The sequence below is a fragment of the Dendrobates tinctorius genome, unplaced genomic scaffold (assembly GCF_039654945.1).
Source record: "Dendrobates tinctorius isolate UK_male_01 unplaced genomic scaffold, ASM3965494v1 ptg000070l, whole genome shotgun sequence".
NCBI lineage: Eukaryota > Metazoa > Chordata > Amphibia > Anura > Dendrobatidae > Dendrobates > Dendrobates tinctorius.
Genome location: NW_027361738.1, coordinates 69,915,863 through 69,935,935, shown reverse-complemented (window position 1 = coordinate 69,935,935; position 20,073 = coordinate 69,915,863). Strand labels below are relative to the sequence as shown.

The window sequence follows — 20,073 nt, the reverse complement described above, 5'->3', positions numbered from 1 at the left end:
GCGCACGCTGCTTAGAAACCCTCTGTGTACCTTAGTTACCAGCTCCCTGCATCAGCGCGCTGGTAACTAATATACACAGTGATGCCGCGCATCGCTGGTACTGATCGCTGGTGAAGCTGTCTGTTTGACAGCTCACCAGCGATCATGTAGCGACTCACCAGCGATCCTGACAAGTTGATATCGTTGTCGGGATCGCTGGTGAGTCGCTATATATGACGGGGCCCTTAGACAAGCTGACAAATTGTTAGGACTGGCGGAACGCACCAAATTATAAAATAATAGTAGGTGCGTTCGCAGCCCGGGGTCCACCGTGCAGAGGTGGTACACTGCTGCTAGGTAATGGCGGAAGAATAGAGCTGCGTAAAAACAGTCACACGTGAGTTACGACACCCAATGTGAACAGGGCGAACTCTGTTAATTCACAGAGCCGCACAGCCGCTGAACGTGGATGCCGGAGCCTGTTTATCTCACAGAGCCCAGCCAAAGAGCGCACAGCAAGTGGCCACAGAACTCTACCCCAAGGTCACGTTGTTAGAGTCCTTCTAGGCCCACTGAGCGCGCAGCGTCGCTGCCACAAGCGCCGCTATAAACGCTGACTATGGAGTGTGGAGCACGGGGCACTGAGGCGTGCCGAGTCACTGATGATGGCTAATGCCTGACTCAAACTCTGACCTACCTACACCTAAGCCTGGGCGCTAGCAGGCTAGGCTGCACAACACATGCGTACCAAGGGTAGGGGTTTCATAATGAGTCAGTCACCAGAGACATTCATACGTGCATACACCACTCACTCATTATAGTCTGAAAATACAGGCTATCCTAGCGCATGGCCGAGCGGCCATGCGAACCTTTTATAGCCGCAAGCATCCGGGACCTTCCTGGCTTCTCGGATGGGCCAATCCGAACATGAGCAGGACCTGAGCACGTGACCCTTGATCTCCAAAGGGAGATCACTCAACGGGCATGCTCAGTGGCCCGACATGGGGACTTAGTCCCTGGAGAATCTCGCTGCTGAGCAGCATGCATTGCCATAGCTGTGCCAGAGGTGACAGCAGCAAGCAAACCCACGGAGCTGGTCTGGGCAGAGCGCTGGGACCGACGAGTTTGCTGAGCAACCTCCTCTGTGGCTGGAGAGGAATGGGAGACTGCCGGAAGTAAGGCTCAGGATTCCCACTGTGCAGCGGCAGGAACCTGAACACAAATTGTCACTAAAATACAGATAAGTACCTAAAGTCGTTATTATCTCAGTGCTGCGGAAGGCTGATGAACTTTTATTGATGGTAAGATTGACCATGTGCAGAGAGTTACATCATTCCCAGAGATGTGATTGTATTTTTAAGCCCTTCATCCCTTACTCTTTCAATTTCCTGACAAGACCAAATTTTACAATTTGGACCAGTGTCTCTTTATGTGGCAATAATGCTGAACCGCTTCAACATATCCCATTGAATCTAAAAAATTTGTTTCAAGGCATGTTGTACTTCACCTTAGTGTTAAATTTTTATCAAACAAAAAATGAGAACATTTCGCAATTTTCAAACTTTGAATTTTTATGCCAAATAATTATACCACACAAAATAGATAATAAATAATATTTAGCACACGTCTACTTTATACCAGCATCATTTTTTAACCATATTTTTTTTTCCCAGGAAATTAGAAGGGTTAAACGTTAATGATCAATTTTTCATTTTTCCAACAAAATTTATAAGACCCAATTTTTTTAGGGACCTCATCACATTTAAAGTGACTTTGAGGGGCCTATGCATTACAAAATATCCAAAAATTTTAAAAACTGTACCCCTCATACTGCTCAAAACCACATTCAGGAAGTTTATTAAACCTATAGATGCTTCACAGGAAATAAAGCAACACAAAATCTTGCTTTAGCCCCAATTTTTCATTTTCACTAGGAAAACAGGAAAAAAAAGGATCATGAAATGTGTTTTGAAATTTCTTCTGAGTACACCGATACTCCATATGTGGTAGGTAACTACTCGGAAGGGAAGGAGCACCATTGGACTTTTGGGGCGCAAAAATCACTAGAATAGTTATGATGTGCCTAAACAGTGGAACCCCCCCAAAAGTAACCTATTTTAGTAACTACACCCCTCAAGGAACTTACCTGAAGCATTTTGAACTCACAGGTGGTTCACAGAATTTTGTAACTTTGATCTGTGAAAATTAAAATAATACATTTTTCCCTCAAAAATGTTGCTTTAGCCCCAAATGTATCTTTCTCACAAGGATAATAGGAGAAACAATGGACGATAAAATTTGTTGTGTAATTTCTCCAGAAAACACTTATACCCCATATGTGGGGGAAAACTACATTTTGGGTGCAAGGCAGTGCTTGGAAGAGAAGGGGCACCATTTGACTTTTGGAGTGTAAGAATCACTGGAATAGATAGCGGATGACATATACCGTAGATCAGAGTTTGGTAGGTCACCCAGCCATACCTGACTGTCACCAGAGTTTAATTCCACCATTTAATTATCTGCAAATCGTAAAGGTTCACATACTTTTGCTACTCATAAAAATTTCATATTGGAAAATTTTCCTCATTTAAAAAAATGAAAAAGTCTAATTTTAGAAAAATTGAACCAAAAATATGGCAAATTCTGTAGGGTTCACAAACTTTTATGCACCATTGTATATACCGTAGATTTTTTTTACATTGATGTTGCTGTCTGTTGTCGTATTATTTTTCTCGTTGTACACAATGAACCACACACATATTGACTTTTCCAATTGTATAAGGGAAAATAAGCTAGAAGAGTGGAGTACATTTTCCATTTGTTCCATTTTCGTGAATCCATCTTTTTCTTTGTTTTATGTGACATGTGGTTGGTTATAGCTTTCGGGTTGAGAAGTTTCTTGATGAAACAGCTCTATGTCACTTGCTTTTGATTCAAATGAATGCACTGAAATTAAATTAAGAAAATAGTGTGGAATTGGATTAATATAAAAGCATTGTCTGGAATGTTTAAATACCATTAAAATTCGTGAAATTGTTTTCGCGCCAGGCTCGGCAAGTTTTTACTGGGCTAAAAAGAACAAGTGATAAGAAAATTGAATTTAATATTTTATGAGAGAAAATCAATTACAATTCTATTTTGAGTCACTTTTTGTTAGGAGGTATGGTTGTGGAAGCTTGGGGAAAATTAACTAAGTGATTTCCTTTTGAACACAGTATAAACATTAGCAACACTTTACATTCGTGGAGCATGAAAGGGAAATTAAAGTGAATGTTGATCGTGGAAGCGCTGATTCTGTATTATGGATGGAAATATATCCAGTGGATTAAAAAGGAACTGGTGGCGACACTTGAGGACGTGAAGGCATCTTAATAGACTATGCCAGACAAGGGAGACATCTTTTACTGAGGAGTTTAGCTATCAAGGGCTCAATGTTGTGTACCGGCAGAGTTTGCTTAATAAACAACTGTCAAAGGGCTTGTAAAGGACTGAATGAATGAGTTTAATGGCTCACAATTACTGTTGGTTTGTTTTAGAGATGTATAAATGTTTACTACCTTACCTTTTCTTTTGGCTCAACGTATCCTGATATGGGTGGCATGAGATTACCAGCTTTGAAAATTAACATGATTTTGTGATTCTCTGTTGGAAAATGTTAATGCTAGTGATGTGAATTGTGTAACGCTGGTGGGTGTGGACCCACTCCGTTGTGGTCCAGGGTTATCCTGGAGAGGCGTGACTAAGCGATTACCTGGTTTTCGCTAAAGCCTTTGGTGGTGAGGATAGGCTTGGCTGCAGGTAGTCGCGAGGTGTCACTCCAGGACAGTCCCCAGATCTGCAGCAGCTGACCAGAGGGTCAGAGGCAAGAGTATGTGGTACAAAGACATGATCAGATGGTCCGAGGTCGGGGCAGCCGGTCCGAGGCCAGATCAGGCTGCACAGGATCAAAAGATCAAAAGATATAGCCAGGGTCAGGAGCAGAAAGATCAGACAGGACCAAACAACTGGGTCAGTAACGGGAAGTGGATAATAGAAGTAAGGTTAACGCGGCATCCGAGTGCGATGCAATTTTTGACAGAATAGAGACGGTGGAGAAATGATCAAAGTCTGACCAGAATAATCAGACAGATTTTCTCAGAAGTGGAAAAAACGGTCATGTTACTCTACTCTTACGGAGTGATACACCCTTGTAGAATTGTCATATGGGTTTATCCACAAGATTTTCGGTTGTCCTCTTTCTCATAGACTCTAGCATAAGTAAATCTTTTACATAAACATAATAGACATAAAGCAGAAAAAAGATATTTTAGCTGCATGCAGCCTTTGATAAATACTGTTTTTGCATCCATCTAATTGTAATTAAAAAGTAGCTAAGAAGTTTCTGAGCTCTGTCTAATAACTGTGAAAGTAAGATGAAGAGTTGATCATATGGAAAATGCAAAGTTTACTGTTGTGAGCTCATTTTCCCCTCCGTCACTGAGGCCTGGTGAACTCCCTATTCTAGTGAAGGAAGGTAGTGAGCCTGATTATCAGGCACCTGGGACTAATGAAGACGATTGGCTGAGTGGAGTCACTGACTGGATTTAAGACAGCCTACGCCCTTTCTGCCCTGCGGGTGATTTCTCTGTGGACTCTGGGACACCAGTCTGATTCCTGCTCTCCTAAAGCTAAGTTTTCTGTTTTGCCTTTTGCATCTAAGATTTGTTTTTGTTTTTCTTGCTTTTTGGATTCTGCCACTCCCTGCTGGAGTGTGCAGTGTTCCTTGAGCTCTGTCTTCTGAAAGTACCTGAGTGCTGATTTAGTTTTGAAGCTTAGTTGCTTCAGGGCCATTTTTATATCAGCTTGTTGGCTTTTGTCTCTGATAGGTTTTTGGCAGATTGCAGACAGCAGCCTTCCTATCCGTTCCTATCTAGGTAGTTTTTGGGCCCCGTCTTTGCTCAGCCTGTCTTTCTGTCTGTGTAAGTGTTTTCATCTTGCTTCACCGTCATTATTTGTGGGGGGCTGCCTATTGCTTTCGGGTCTGCTCTGGGGCAGTTAGATTTCCCCTTTCCTTCTTTAGGCCTATGTATCTCTCCGGCTGTGATCGAGGGGTCTAGGTCATCGTAGGAACCCCCCACGGCTACTGCTAGTTGTGTTGATAGGTTCAGGGGTCTTCAATCTGATAGTTGCCAACTTCTCTGGTTTTCAGGACTTAGCTAGCATTTCTGTTTTTGCCTCCTACGGTGACTCAATCATAACAGTTTACGTTGTCAATCCCCCCTTGTTTGCTTGTTTTTTGTAGTCAATTTAGGCTAGTTTCACACTAGCGTTACCGGGCGCAGCGCAGGGCCGCTGCTAAGCTCCGCCCCTGGCCGCACCCCCTCCTGTCAGCTCCTCCTCTGATCGCATGATGCTGCATGCGATCAGCGTACCCTATATTTAGCATTGGGTACTCTGTTCGTGCGCTGGCATGATTTTGACAGCGCTTTTGCCCTTTTGGTGCTGCACCGAGCGCACAAAAATGCAACGCAATGCGTTTGGCGAACGTCGGCGCAGGGCCAAAAGGGTGCATTCGCCATCAAAATCATGCCAGCGCACGACCAGCGTACCCAACGCTAAATATAGAGTACACTGATCGCATGCAGCGTCATGCGATCAGAGGAGGAGCTGACCGGAGGGGATGTGGCCGGGTGCGGAGCTAAGCAGCGGCGCTGCGCCCGGTAACGCTAGTGTGAAACTAGCCTTAGTAATATTAAAGGATTTATCCAGGACCATTTTTTTACTATGAGCCTAAAAACTTTCCACCTACCTGCCAGTTAAGCCCGGCGCCCGATATCTGCCGCAACAGAGCTGTCACAGAGCGCTCTTGCCGGCGATTCAATGGCTTCTGCTGATGTCATGTCGACAAAGCAGTGGCTTCTTTTCTGTTCTGCTCTCTTCATGGGGCTTGACTGCTGACATCATAGGTGATTGACAGTTGACTCCCCACTGCCTAACTGGGGAGCTGGCTGTCAATCAGCATGATGTTGGCAGTCATGCCCCATCGACAGAGCAGCCCGGAAGAGGAAGAGCTGCTCTGTGGATATTGTCAGCAGAGGCCGGTGACTTCTCTGTGCTGACAAAGATAGGGGCCAGCATGCAGTTATAGCAGACCTACAGTCTGACTAGTAAGCAGAACCACATGATATTGGTGTTTAATATGTGAGTGGAAACTGAGACAGTGGATAGCGTGATCCTGAGGAAAGAAGAAGGAAAACTGAAAAAAGAATAGAGTGGTCAACTGGAGTCAGGTCCTGGGACAGCTTTGCATTTGCCCAAAAATATTGTGACTTTTGGCATTTACATGCCAGTAATGGCCTGCTACGCCAATATTGTCGTGGCATGGCCAGGACATTGACAGGATGGGGTATGGTCACCTCCACCCATCAAATTCATCATAAGTTATGCCAGATAGCATTCATTTACGGTGACAGTGCACACTAAATACCAGACGCGAGCGCTTCACTAAGTGTGCTAGATCAGCCTTACTGTATCGCCCTCTCTGTGGCTGTAGTTTTGTTTGTCAGTCTTGATGCAGATTACACTGGAGTCATTCATGGATAAGGTTTAAACCTCTTATTGAGTTTGGTGCTTCTTTCAGCTGCCATGATCCAGAGACAGAAATGTATCCCATTAATAGAGGACACTTCTACTATAATTTTTGCCATTTTTTGGCATAAATTATATTGAATTTGTTCAGGCCACACTAGGTCATGTCCCTCCTGCTAATCTTCACCAACTTTCCAAAAACTTAGCAAAGATGGCATAAAAATGTCAGAAAGCTTCACAAATTTTGCACAGCTACATGATTGATGAATTGACCCTATATAAGGGGTAAGGTTTCTACTTGTAGAGAGTGACATGCCAGGTCTGGCATGCCAGTATGAGTAAGCGTAAACACCTTGCATGCTCCTATGGGAAATTAAATATGCATATTCTCTTCCGAGAGGAAGAGGACTTGAACTCTAGTGCCAATGTGGCTCTGTTCACAGAATCACTGCTATTACTGTTTGATGGTCAGGGCAGATATACAGTGGTGCAAAAAAGTATTTAGTCAGTCAGCAATAGTGCAAGTTCCACCACTTAAAAAGATGAGAGGCGTCTGTAATTTTCATCATTGGTAGACCTCAACTATGGGAGACAAACTGAGAAAAAAAAATCCAGAGAATCACATTGTCTGTTTTTTTTTCATTTTATTTGCATATTATGGTGGAAAATAAGTATTTGGTCAGAAACAAAATTTCATCTCAATACTTTGTGATATATCCTTTGTTGGCAATGACAGAGGTCAAACGTTTTCTGTAAGTCTTCACAAGGTTGCCACACACTGTTGTTGGTATGTTGGCCCATTCCTCCATGCAGATCTCCTCTAGAGCAGTGATGTTTTTGGCTTTTCGCTTGGCAACACGGACTTTCAACTCCCTCCAAAGGTTTTCTATAGGGTTGAGATCTGGAGACTGGCTAGGCCACTCCAGGACCTTGAAATGCTTCTTACGAAGCCACTCCTTCGTTGCCCTGGCGGTGTGCTTTGGATCATTGTCATGTTGAAAGACCCAGTCACGTTTCATCTTCAATGCCCTTGCTGATGGAAGGAGGTTTGCACTCAAAATCTCACGATACATGGCCCCATTCATTCTTTCATGTACCCGGATCAGTCGTCCTGGCCCCTTTGCAGAGAAACAGCCCCAAAGCATGATGTTTCCACCACCATGCTTTACAGTAGGTATGGTGTTTGATGGATGCAACTCAGTATTCTTTTTCCTCCAAACACGACAAGTTGTGTTTCTACCAAACAGTTCCAGATTGGTTTCATCAGACCATAGGACATTCTCCCAAAACTCCTCTGGATCATCCAAATGCTCTCTAGCAAACTTCAGACGGGCCCGGACATGTACAGGCTTAAGCAGTGGGACACGTCTGGCACTGCAGGATCTGAGTCCATGGTGGCGTAGTGTGTTACTTATGGTAGGCCTTGTTACATTGGTCCCAGCTCTCTGCAGTTCATTCACTAGGTCCCCCCGCGTGGTTCTGGGATTTTTGCTCACCGTTCTTGTGATCATTCTGACCCCACGGGGTGGGATTTTGCGTGGAGCACCAGATCGAGGGAGATTATCAGTGGTCTTGTATGTCTTCCATTTTCTAATTATTGCTCCCACAGTTGATTTCTTCACTCCAAGCTGGTTGGCTATTGCAGATTCAGTCTTCCCAGCCTGGTGCAGGGCTACAATTTTGTTTCTGGTGTCCTTTGACAGCTCTTTGGTCTTCACCATAGTGGAGTTTGGAGTCAGACTGTTTGAGGGTGTGCACAGGTGTCTTTTTATACTGATAACAAGTTTAAACAGGTGCCATTACTACAGGTAATGAGTGGAGGAAAGAGGAGACTCTTAAAGAAGAAGTTACAGGTCTGTGAGAGCCAGAAATCTTGATTGCTTGTTTCTGACCAAATACTTATTTTCCACCATAATATGCAAATAAAATGAAAAAAAAACAGACAATGTGATTTTCTGGATTTTTTTTTCTCAGTTTGTCTCCCATAGTTGAGGTCTACCTATGATGTAAATTACAGACGCCTCTCATCTTTTTAAGTGGTGGAACTTGCACTATTGCTGACTGACTAAATACTTTTTTGCCCACTGTACATGCTCAGATTTTCTGTCCAGCAGAAAGCCAACCCTGGTGGAAATTTGACTGATCCCTTAGACAAGATTGAAGGTGAAAAAAAAAACAGTCCACGATGGATCATACCATATCTTAATGGATCTTGCAAAAATGGCATGACGCCAGCCGAAACAGAAACAGTTCAGAAATAGCGCCACTCTTGTCTATGACCTGTGTCTGGTATTGCAGCTAACCGTTGTTCAATTACTTTTTTGTAATAGCAGATGCTGCCCATAGGATACTGTGGTGCTGTTTATGGACAGAAACAGAACCTTTTAAATTCCACCCTTTAGACTATACTGTTCCAATTCTTTGTGTTACCAAAGTTATGTCCTTTATTAGTAATCCTCTTGGCTCCAAAATAAGTGGCACAAGATGATCAGCTTTGAAGAAAAAAAATGACTTTGTGATATTCTGTCAGGAGATGTTTCTGATATGTCTATATCTGGCCACCCAATGGCTGAGGTGTGAATTGCAGTCCGTGAAGGTTTTTTTTCTGGCATGTGACTCACTATATTGTATCGTAAGTAAAAATGAGCAGACCGGTGGATGTTTGGGTCCTTCGGGTTCGACCAGATTTTTGACCAAAGTTTTGTTTGGGTACCAAAACGCCACTGAAACTTACACCCGAACCCCAGAGAAGTCAAAAGTGACCCAAACTTTGGTGCTCTAATAGGGCTGTAAGATGGTCGTAGTAAGGTCTAGGGATCTCTCTCCCTGTTTTCCCAGAACTTTCAGCACTAAAACGGACTTCTGGGAGAAGTCCGTATACGGAGCTCAGCACCGGTATGAACCCAGGACTTTACAGTTCGGATTTACTCATCTCTAATTTATAGAGACCTTCAGGGGCGGGCTGGGCCGGGTGGCAGAGGGGCAAATGCCCCGCGGGCCTGTCTCCCCAGGCTCCTTGATGAAATTTACGGATGTATGCAGGTGGGCACATCTGCGCCAGGACATTTTAGAAAATATTTTATGCATCAAGCCTTTATGTTGAAAGAATTCCATCAATGAAAATTAGCAACACATGGCGGCTTCTATCATAAACCTCCAAACGAAGAGAATTACATTCTTCATAAGCAAAGTACCAAGAGAAAAGCAATATAATGAACGGTTATTATGGGAGAGCAGATTTATGGAAGATACATCTGAAGGACATATAAGATAAATGAGGAACCAGAGGTTTATGTTGGAGAAACAAATAATATGCTATTTCCCCAAGGATAAATGTTTGATAAGACTAATATTTGTATGTGTACAAAGCTGGCCATATAAAAGGAAAAAAAAAATCTTACATTCCGCTTGCGAGACACATCAGAACAAGCTTCTTGCATAATAAACAGAATTAATGGGAATAAGCATGTAGTCTGGTGCTTAACTGGAGGCATTAAATAAACATATTTTGTTCCGAACAAACATAGGATTAAAGATTAAAACACAGAGGAAAGTATTAAAGCATTATGTGTGACAAATCCTAAGGGCAACTGTAATGTCTAGTTAGTGGCTTCAAAAGTATTTATGTATCTATGCTTCGGTTGGCACCAATAATGATTAAATGACTAAGTGGATAGTGGATAATATAAAATTACACTTAAAGGGGTTTCTTGAAAGCAATTCAGAAATTATTGTTAGGAAATGGCTTACCTTAAAAATGTTTCCTATGAAAATGGCCTATTGTTTAATTCTGTTTAATTTCTTTAATCTATATTTTTTTAATTTTGACAATTTTTTTTTCATATCATAATCTATAAAAAAAATGCAACTTTGAAATCTTGCAATTTTCACACTGGCCACTGGGTTTTTTTTTTTATAAAATGCTTCCTGTTGTTTTAGGAAACAACAAATGTATAAGCCACAATGAACAGACCTTGACCCTATCTTTTGTATTGAATCATCTAGTACAGGAGGAGGAGCAGGGTCAGCTGGGATAGCCTCTATTGTGATTGGTTGGTAGACCCTGTGTTATCAGCTGTGAATAGAGACGTTAACTTTAATTGTAATCCTGCCTCTGATGATAATGAGATTGCTGAAAAGTCTTCTGGATAGAGCAGGAAGTATGAGTCTAATATAGACCCAGTGGCCTATGTGAAAATTGCAAGATTTCTGTTTTTTGTCTTTTTTTTTTTTATAAAGATTGTGTTATGAAAACATTGCCAAAACATAAAAAATACATGTAACACAAAAATCTGAATTAAATAATAAGCTATTTTCTGATGATACATTCCTATTAAAGGGGTTGTCTTATTTATATAACTTATTTTTAATCCTCTAGTAGTGAATTCAGAATTATCAAAGGGTTCTCTTATTTATGTGCTCCATTATCTAAGCAGAGTGACTCTGGAGACTGTAGCACATCCACAAATGATTAAATGATTGTATATACTAAATACAGAATTAAGCTGTCAATCACTGTTTGTAGGCAGAGGAAGCGGTGCTTACAAGCTTTTTCTATGAATGGGCAGGGAAGCAGGACTCAAAGGTTATATCTGGTGGAGGGGAAGCAGGACTCACAGGCTCTCTCTCTCTGGTGGAGAAGGAAGCAGGATTCACAGGCTTTCTGTATCTGGTGAAGGGCTGACAGGACTTACAGGCTTTCTCTATCTGGTGGAGAAGGAAGTAGAACTCATAGGCTCTCTCGATCTGGTGGAGGGGAAGCAGGACTCACAGGCTTTATCTGGGGGCGAAGGAAGCAGGGCTCACAGGCTTTCTGTATCTTATGAATGGCTAGCAGGACTCACAGTCTTTCTCTATGTAGTAGAGAGGGAAGCAGGACTCACAAGCTTTCTCTATCTGGTGGAGGGGAAGCAGGACTCACAAACTGTCTCTATCTGGTAGAGGGGAAGCAGGTCTCACAGGCTTTATCTGGTGGAGAAGGAAGCAGGGCTCACAGTCTTTCTCTATCAGGTGGAGAAGGAAGCAGGACTCACAGGCTCTCTCTATCTTGTGGAGAAGGAAGCAGGACTCACAGGTTTTCTCTATCTGTTGGAGAAGGAAGGAGGACTCACAGGCTTTGTCTATCTTGGAGAAGGAAGCAGGACTCACAGGTTTTCTCTATCTGTTGGAGAAGGAAGTAGGAATAACAGGTTTTCTCTCTGTGGTAGAGAAGGAAGCAGGATTTTATCTGTAAGAGAAAGCCTCTGAGTCCTGCTTCCTTCAACAGGTAGAGAAAGCCTGTGAGTCATGGGTTCCTCGCTATCTGTTGGGCAGGGAAATGGGACTCACAGGCTTTCTCTACCTGGTGGAAGGGAAAGCACAGAGCAGGACTAACAGTTTCTCTATGAGTGGGTATGGAGTGCAGGAAAATGATCTATTGTTAAAATCATGTTTTTATGTTAAACTTATGTTCTGAAAAAACATCTTTTTTATTTTCATATAACTATGTTATATTAATATTTTCTTTGCAATTTTCAAAGCAATCACTGTACCTAATACTAGATTCCTTTTCTTAACTGTACAAAAAAATACATTTGAGATAAAAAAAAATATATAGATAATTTTCAGATGACATTTTCCCTTTGAACAACTTTTTAAATGCAAATACTGAATAAAATAATGGAAAAGTATATATCCCTGAATACAGGTTCACCTCCTCTATTCCATGTTGCTCCTATATAGCAGACCTAAGGAATTAATTTTATGCCCAAACTATTTGCGCATGTAGCTCTTTCAAAGATGAGTCCAGCAATACCTTTACATGTCGTGTCCATTCCTCTGTTTCTGAGAAGTTAGAAGTAAATTGATATGCAAATATAGCTGCAAAGCTATGGTAGAGCTGAAGCCTTTGTCACTCCAGCTCTATTCCCCACCTAGCACTGCCTCCTTCTGCTTGACTGACAGCCTCTATGCTGTTTGACTTCAGCTAAGCAGGAGGAGGCGGTGCTGAGATGGGAATAGAGCTGGAGTGACAGTCTTCAGATCTACAATTGGTCTTCAGCCTCATTTTGTGCCATTTCGAAGACTGATTTCTCAGGGACAGAAGAGCGGACTGGCCATGTAAAGGTATTGCTGGACTTTTCTTTGAAAGATCTACATGTACATATAAATAGCTTGGAGGGTGAAATCTTGCTTCCATATTCCCTTTAGAACCTAAAAGATCTCAAAATTTCTAGGTTCTCTTTTTTTCCAACTCTCATTAACATCTTCGGGGTTTTATAAAATATGATAAAGGTAATTCTGATGGCATAAAACAAAATCCAGTAAGACTAGTTTCACACTAGTGTTCGGCAGAGCTGCGGAGGGCTGCATAGTTCTTCCATTAAGCCCCGCCCACTTCCGCACCTCTTCCTTCAGCTCCGCCTATGTCGGCATGCGTCCTGCGTACTTTAACATTGGGTACGCAGGCCATGCAAATGTATGCGGATGCCTGCGCATGCATCATTTTGGTGCTGCGCCGACCGCAACAAAATGCAACAATGTTGCGAACGGCACTGCGTCAAAATGACGCATGCGCAGGCATCTGCATACATTCGCATGACCGGCGTACTCAATGTTAAAGATAGGGTATGCAGGATGAAGGAAGAGGTGTGGCAGTGGGCGGGGCTTAATGGAGGAACTACGCAGCCCTCCGCAGCTCTGCCGAACGCTAGTGTGAAACTAGCCTAACATACGCAGAAAATAGATACGGAAGGTAAAGTATAAATGAGAATGACTATCCAATATGCTACAACATATGCTTATCAGACATTTTCCTGTCCTACAAACAGATGTATTTCCCTCTGCTTCGCTGTATATGAACCTCTTTAATTCAGCAAAACACATATAAAATAGACTTAATTGGCAAATTTCTGGCACGTAGTAGATCAGCAAAGTGATAAAGCGTTCTTCCGGTGTGTACACATAAAGCTGCTGTTAGCATTTTCTATTCCCTGCTGTTAAACTCGCTAGAAAAACTCTGATTATATTATCCGTTCTGCTTTCTACAGGTTTTATATACACAGGAGAAGTTGTTCACCGGATGCTCACGGCAACACAATATATCGCTCCCTTGATGGCCAATTTTGATCCGAGCGTGTCCAGAAATTCTACAGTCAGATACTTTGACAATGGTATGTATCAAATTCATGTTGATGTACAAGCTCTAAAAGGGGCTCACCAGGAATAAAAAAAGATTCCTAAACACTTTAATTAACAAATCACTGTTTTTTTTCCAAAGGAGGCAATCACCATCTACCGTATTTTTGTAGTATAGGATGCACCCTAGGTTTAGACAAGAGAAACCAAGAAAAATCTTATTTCTTACTAATTACAATTTTGTTTGAGATGCAAAGAAGTGGAAGGGTCAATATTAATTAATTTTAATGCACAAGTGTAGAATATGGAAGATCTTTTATTAGTGTTTCTCTGCAGAATGTGTGATAATCACATATAGCTTTATATCACACACGATGTACATTCTCTGCAGAACACATGTAGGGTCGGTGGGGCGAGCTGGGGGGGTGGTCCCTCTTCTTACCGCGCAGAGACGAAACAGAGACAAGATGGAGACAGATTCTGGGTGCAACAGGTCCAAGCTTTATTCACTCGCTGTCCGCCTGACAGCCTCACAGCACTCCGCAATTTTCCTCAAGGCTCTTTGGTTACAATACACCACAGTACCCCGTACTCTCGCCAGGGACGTATATATACGTACCGTCCCTTTACTCTTGTTGACGCTTTTGACAGGTCCGTCACTGTGGCCGCCTTAGGCCCGTAAACCAACAGTAATTTCTCTGGTCACAACATCTTTCTTAACACGGTATCCGTAACCTCTGTGCCTCGTTGATATAACCTCTGTGCCTCGTCTATATTGCAGTATTCCTGTCAGGACCACCCCCCTGACGTTCTCTCTCCTCAGTCCCCCTGGTTTGGATTCTCTTCACAGCGCACAGACTGTCACAGTCCTCCTGTCACTGGAGCTCCCCCTGGGGACTGGAACTTTCTGGAACCCTCCCTCAGTATTTATAGCACTCCCGGTCCCCTGTCACTGTCACTGTAACTCCGCCCCCCATGACCAACGGTTTCTAAAGCCCTAAGCTGATGTCAAGTCCTTTGCTCACACTCCTCCCTGCCATCTAATGGTCAACCCAAGGTACTGCACGTCCACTACACTTTCCTAGCTGTTTCCACACTGTAGTAACTGACACCTGTCTAAACTGTGCAAACCTACACACACATATAAAGTACACATCACTGCAACATGTCCAGTACATGCACACTCAGCTCTGCTATATATACACACTCAGCTCTGCTGTATATACACACACCCAGCTCTGCTACATACACACACAGCTCAGTAACATCAAAGCACCAGTCTGCAACACACAAAGCTCTGTTGCATACACATCTCTGCTCTATACACACATAGCTCTGCTACATATACAAATATACACACATAGCTATGCTATATATAAACACATACTCAGCTTTACTACATTCACAAAGCTCTTCTACAGACACAATCACCTCTGCTGTCACGGCACAGTTGCAAGATATCTCAGGGCTAGGGACTCCTTCCCTATCCCTAACATTAGGGGTGCCCTAGCTATCTCTGCTCCCTTGATTTTTTCTTATGGTGAAGATGCCAGGACCACATGCCTTGCAGAGCTCCTTAATCAGCCCTTATCTGTCTGTTCCCCCACCCAGGGAAGTGGGGAGTGGTTGTGTATATGAATACACAAACAAGACTAACAAGGGAAAACATACTGGGATAAATAAAATATACCAGTCATACAAATATGCACACATGAACAACAGAGTGGAACACCGGGAAGTAAAGGAAGAGAAAATCAAATAGGAGAGGATAAGACTATCTACACAGATAAATCTCCAAGCAACAGTCTCCTGAACAACAACACTCAAAAATGCCCCCTCAAATAACCAACCCCTCCAACTCCAGACCCAGCAGTATCAAACTCTGGCAATGCCTGCTTGCCAGAGGCTAGATATAGCAGAGGGGAGTGGCCAACCCTGAACAGCTTAACCCCTGCAGTGCTAGCAGAAACCTGTACTGTTTAATATGAAGGTGAAGTGCTTCTAATCAGTGCAGAGAAATCAGACAGCGCGGTCTTCTGTCGCAGTAAACCCATGACATCTGAAATATCACCTTTAATCATGTACAGGTCCTGATAACTTTCTCTCCTGCCCTGCACCAATCAAACTGATTAGTGTGGGGGCAGGAGTAGAGAAAGACCTGTACCACTGCGTGGTCCTCACAGTGATGTGGAACTGCTCTCCTGAATATTCCTTTTTTTTTTAATTCCACCATACGGTTCCAGATACTTGGGCCTTTTAGGGCAGCACGGTGGCTCAGTGGATAGCACTGCAGCTTTTATTAGTGCTAATTTTAATGAACTTGCAGGGGGGCATGACTTGAAGGGTAATAATTTAGAGCAGCCTAAAGGTACACCCTTCCGGTGAATTATTTGAGCCAGGCCCCCTTGGGAAAGACTATAAAAATCAACACTAAATAAAAAGGCCTATATCTCTAGAAATGTATGGTGGATTAAATCCTTCATGGTTACATGGTATATGACATATATTTGCGTCATATGTCGCGTGAGCCTGCATCTTTGCCGACACATGACTGCTTATTTAATCAGCCATCATGCAATGTTGTCAACCTGTTAAATCCTGCTGTCAATCTCTGTCAGTGGAATTTAACACATGGTGACAGGGGCGCACATAATTCTACACTCCCAACAGCACAACAGTGATGTGATCGTGGGGCAACGATGGGTTGTCATGATACCCAGGGGGTTGTTGATGACCCCCATCTGTCATTATGGCCATCGTTCATAGGAGATCGTGATTTCTATTATACATAGCAGTGTTGCAGCAATGCTATGTATAACACAAGTGATAGGTCAGTCACAGCTTTACGTCCCCTAATGGGACTATTAAATAAAGTAAAAAGGAAATTTTTTTTTTAAATGTGAAAAAAATTTAAAAAACCCACAAAAGTTGAAATCACCCCCCTTTTTGTCCCATTGAAAATAAAACCATTAAAAAAGATAAAAAATACACATATTTGGTATCCCTGCATTTAGAAATGTCTGATCTATCAGAATATAAAATAAATTAATCTAATCAGTAAACAGATTAATGAAGGAAAAAAAAATCTAAACTCCAGAATTACGTTGTTTTGGCAGCCGCATCATTGCAACATAAAGGGTATCATTAGAAACATCAGCTCAGGTCACAAAAGATAAGCTTTCACACAGCCCCATATCTACTCACCTAGAGTGACTGCAGACTTGTGGTTCTAGACCGGACAACCCTATTAAATTGTCATTTCAACAAACTCGACGCTATTCAATGGTACAAGGGAATATTGGAAACTTAGTAATATATCCTATCAGAGAATTCTACTTTCTCCACTTATGAGCCATTTTTACTTTGTCTCCTCAACTTCACTTCACAATAATTCAACTTTGAAACACATTAAAGCCCATCTTGGTCAAAACAAGACATACTGCCCTCTCTCTGAGGCTTCAGATTACAGCTGACTATTGTAGTCTATGTAGAGGGTAGCAGAGAGAAAAAGAGAGAGGGGCAGGGGTAGGGAGGCACAGTCACACACAGACCTGCACTGCTGCTACTACTTCTGAACATGTGCTACACAGAAACAGAAGAGCAGGAATCCCTCACGTCTGAGTGCTGTGTATGGGAGACATCAAAGCAACTAGTTTCAACCCAATTGCTCAGAGAGAGCTGAAAATTAGAAATAGCACCTGAAGAAGAGAAAACTGGTGAAACATGCAGGACACAAGTCATATAGTAGGCCGAAATAATGTTATCCTTCAGCTTTTTAACCAGATACCTGAAGTTACATGGACACTTTAAGCAGAAGGAAGAATTTATTGTTGGGAAATGTTCTTCATCTTTACATTTTTTTTCCAGGTACTGCGCTGGTGGTGCAGTGGGATCATGTTCATCTGCAAGATAACTACAGTCTCGGAAGCTTCACCTTTCAGGCCACATTAATCAATGATGGTCGAATAGTGTTTGGATACAAAGAAGTAAGTCTCTGAAAAAGTATCTCTCATATCAGTACAATATCTAAACACAAGTAATGGTCCATTCTTTTTGTTCTGTATACCACTCCATACCATCCTATAGCAAAAGTATACGACAAGTCATAAGTGGCTGCGTTTGGTAATCCCAGTACGCCTAACGACTGTTGAGCCAGAAGAGATGACTGGTGGTCCCCACATCGATCTAGAGACAACTTGGCCACATATGCCATAAATATCAAAGATGGAAACTACCATAAAACATAAAATCTGCATTCTCCTAAGATTTTATTACTAAAGCTTTTAAATCCCACCTAAAGAAAACATACAGTGCCTAATGATCTTTACATAGATTCAAAACATATTTTTGTTAACAAATGTAGTCTAATCACATTTTTTTAACTTGTTCATATATACCGGTCACATAACATTTTTATTGATAAAATATTAAAGTAATTTTTGTGCTTCTTTTTTTTTGTGCAGGATAAATAGGGCTATGTTTTTTTTAATTACACACTATAACCCCTTCCTTACATCTGATTAGCACATTTTTTTGTGTTATTTATTATTAATAATATTTATTTTTTTACTGTTTCTTCCACTGTCCAATATCATTTTGATATGACATGTTCTAGTTGGAATCACTGTGTTAAAGACAGGGCCTTATATATAATTAACAGGGTAATTAAGCCCCAAACATTTGCTGTGTTCTTTTGAGATCTGGGAAGGAGTTAAAAAATAATAAACATTATCTACTCACCTGTGCTAGGCCTGCTTCTCACCTGTCCCAATACCACTGCAGTACCCTGATCCTCGGCAACCAGTCTTCAGACCTTCAGGGCCGGCCCGAGAGATTACGGCGCCCTAGGCGAAACTATTTTGTTGCGCCCCTACTATTCTTGGCAGTAGATGAAAACTTGGGATATAAATTTAGGAGCAAAATAAACCACAACAACAATGATTAATTAACTCTCTCCTAACTCTTTAATCTTCTGAGACGTTGTATAGGACAAATATATACAAAGTAATCAATAACACAAAACAAAAACGACCATAGGTAATTAAAATTTTTGTTTCCTTGCCTTTTTTTTTTTGAAAAGGATGACACTAAGTCACCGAGATTAATTTGTTTAGCAACTTCAGATTCTATCGAAATTGTTGCCAACCCAACCAACCTCTCTTGTGTCATATTTGCCCTTAAATATGTACACTTTTCTTTCCATCCCTAAAACTTTTTGCCTTTTGAAAAGATTTTTTATAATTTTTTCAATTTTTTCTCTGGCGCCCCCTTTGGGTCGGCGCCCTAGGCGGCAGCCTAGTTCGCCTATACGTTTGGGCCGGCCCTGCAGACCTTACTACATTCCTTTCCATTGCTAAACACTGTATGCTACTTACCTGTCCCAGCTCAGGTGTACAGTCTTGTTTCTTTCCCCTATGGCTGGCTTCCTTTGTGCTAGTCCACATGAGATTACTGTGGTAATCCAACAAAAAGCTCTGGTATCATCAACCAAGACCTATTAAGACTGGCTCAGGCAGGCATATTCTGTATGAGTATTCTGGAAGCTTAGCTTTCAGCTACTTTGGGCATTACATGAGCTTGCCTCATCATCCAGTTCACTCAGTAGTCTAGTTAACTCTTCAGGCCCTGAATTCTGATGACTGCAGCTGCATGAACTTTTGAATTAACTAATCTCAGCTATTATCAGTTCTGTGCACACTAGTATTTTTGCTAGGTACTTGATTATCATTTTTCGTTGCCATTTCTGTGGTTTGGTACCATGTTAGCCAGTAGAAAAAAATATATAAAGTGCTCTCAGTGAGAGAAACAAAATAGGAATCTTGTGTTTATGATACCTTTTAATGGATAACAAATAATAGTGAATGTTGTTACAAAGTAAGCTTTCGGGACTGCTTACGTCCCTTCATCAGGCTGATATGACAAAATATTTGAAGAAACCTTATTTATATACAGTTTAAAGCACAACATTTCAATAAACAAACAATGAGCTTGAAGAGAGAATCCTTAATTAGGTTAGATTAGATAGGTAGTGTGAAAACTTCTGTGAGATCAAAGGGATACTTGGAGGAGATAGCTCAGATATGGTAATGGATCATAAATGGAGTTGAGCGACTTTTGGTTTTTTAGGGTCGAGTTTCGTTTCGTGAAACCCGACTTTTCCAAAAGTTGGGTCGAGCAAGATTGGCCGATTATAGGGAAAAGTCGGGGTCGTCCCGAAACACGAAACCCAATGTAAGTCAATGGGGAATAAAAGTCGGCAGTGAGAGGAGGACAGGAAACATACCTACAGTGCCCATTTGAATGCCAAAAGCATCAATTCTTCTTACTTAAGCTTGTCAACCTTAATTAACTTTATAATACAAGTTACGCACTGAAAAATGGGGGTTATTTGGCTAAAGTTGTGGGGGGGTA

General features: G+C 41.9%; 1 protein-coding gene across 2 annotated transcripts in view; it reads left to right on the top strand.

Moving 5' to 3' along the window:
* Nucleotides 1-20,073, top strand: part of PLXDC2 (plexin domain containing 2) — a 674,841-nt gene that overhangs the window by 424,727 nt on the left and 230,041 nt on the right. For both annotated transcript variants that reach the window (XM_073581846.1, XM_073581847.1), the window contains exons 5-6: nt 13,575-13,697; nt 17,530-17,648. In XM_073581846.1, coding sequence (XP_073437947.1) covers nt 13,575-13,697; nt 17,530-17,648 — 242 coding nt within the window. The remainder of the gene's footprint in view (nt 1-13,574; nt 13,698-17,529; nt 17,649-20,073) is intronic.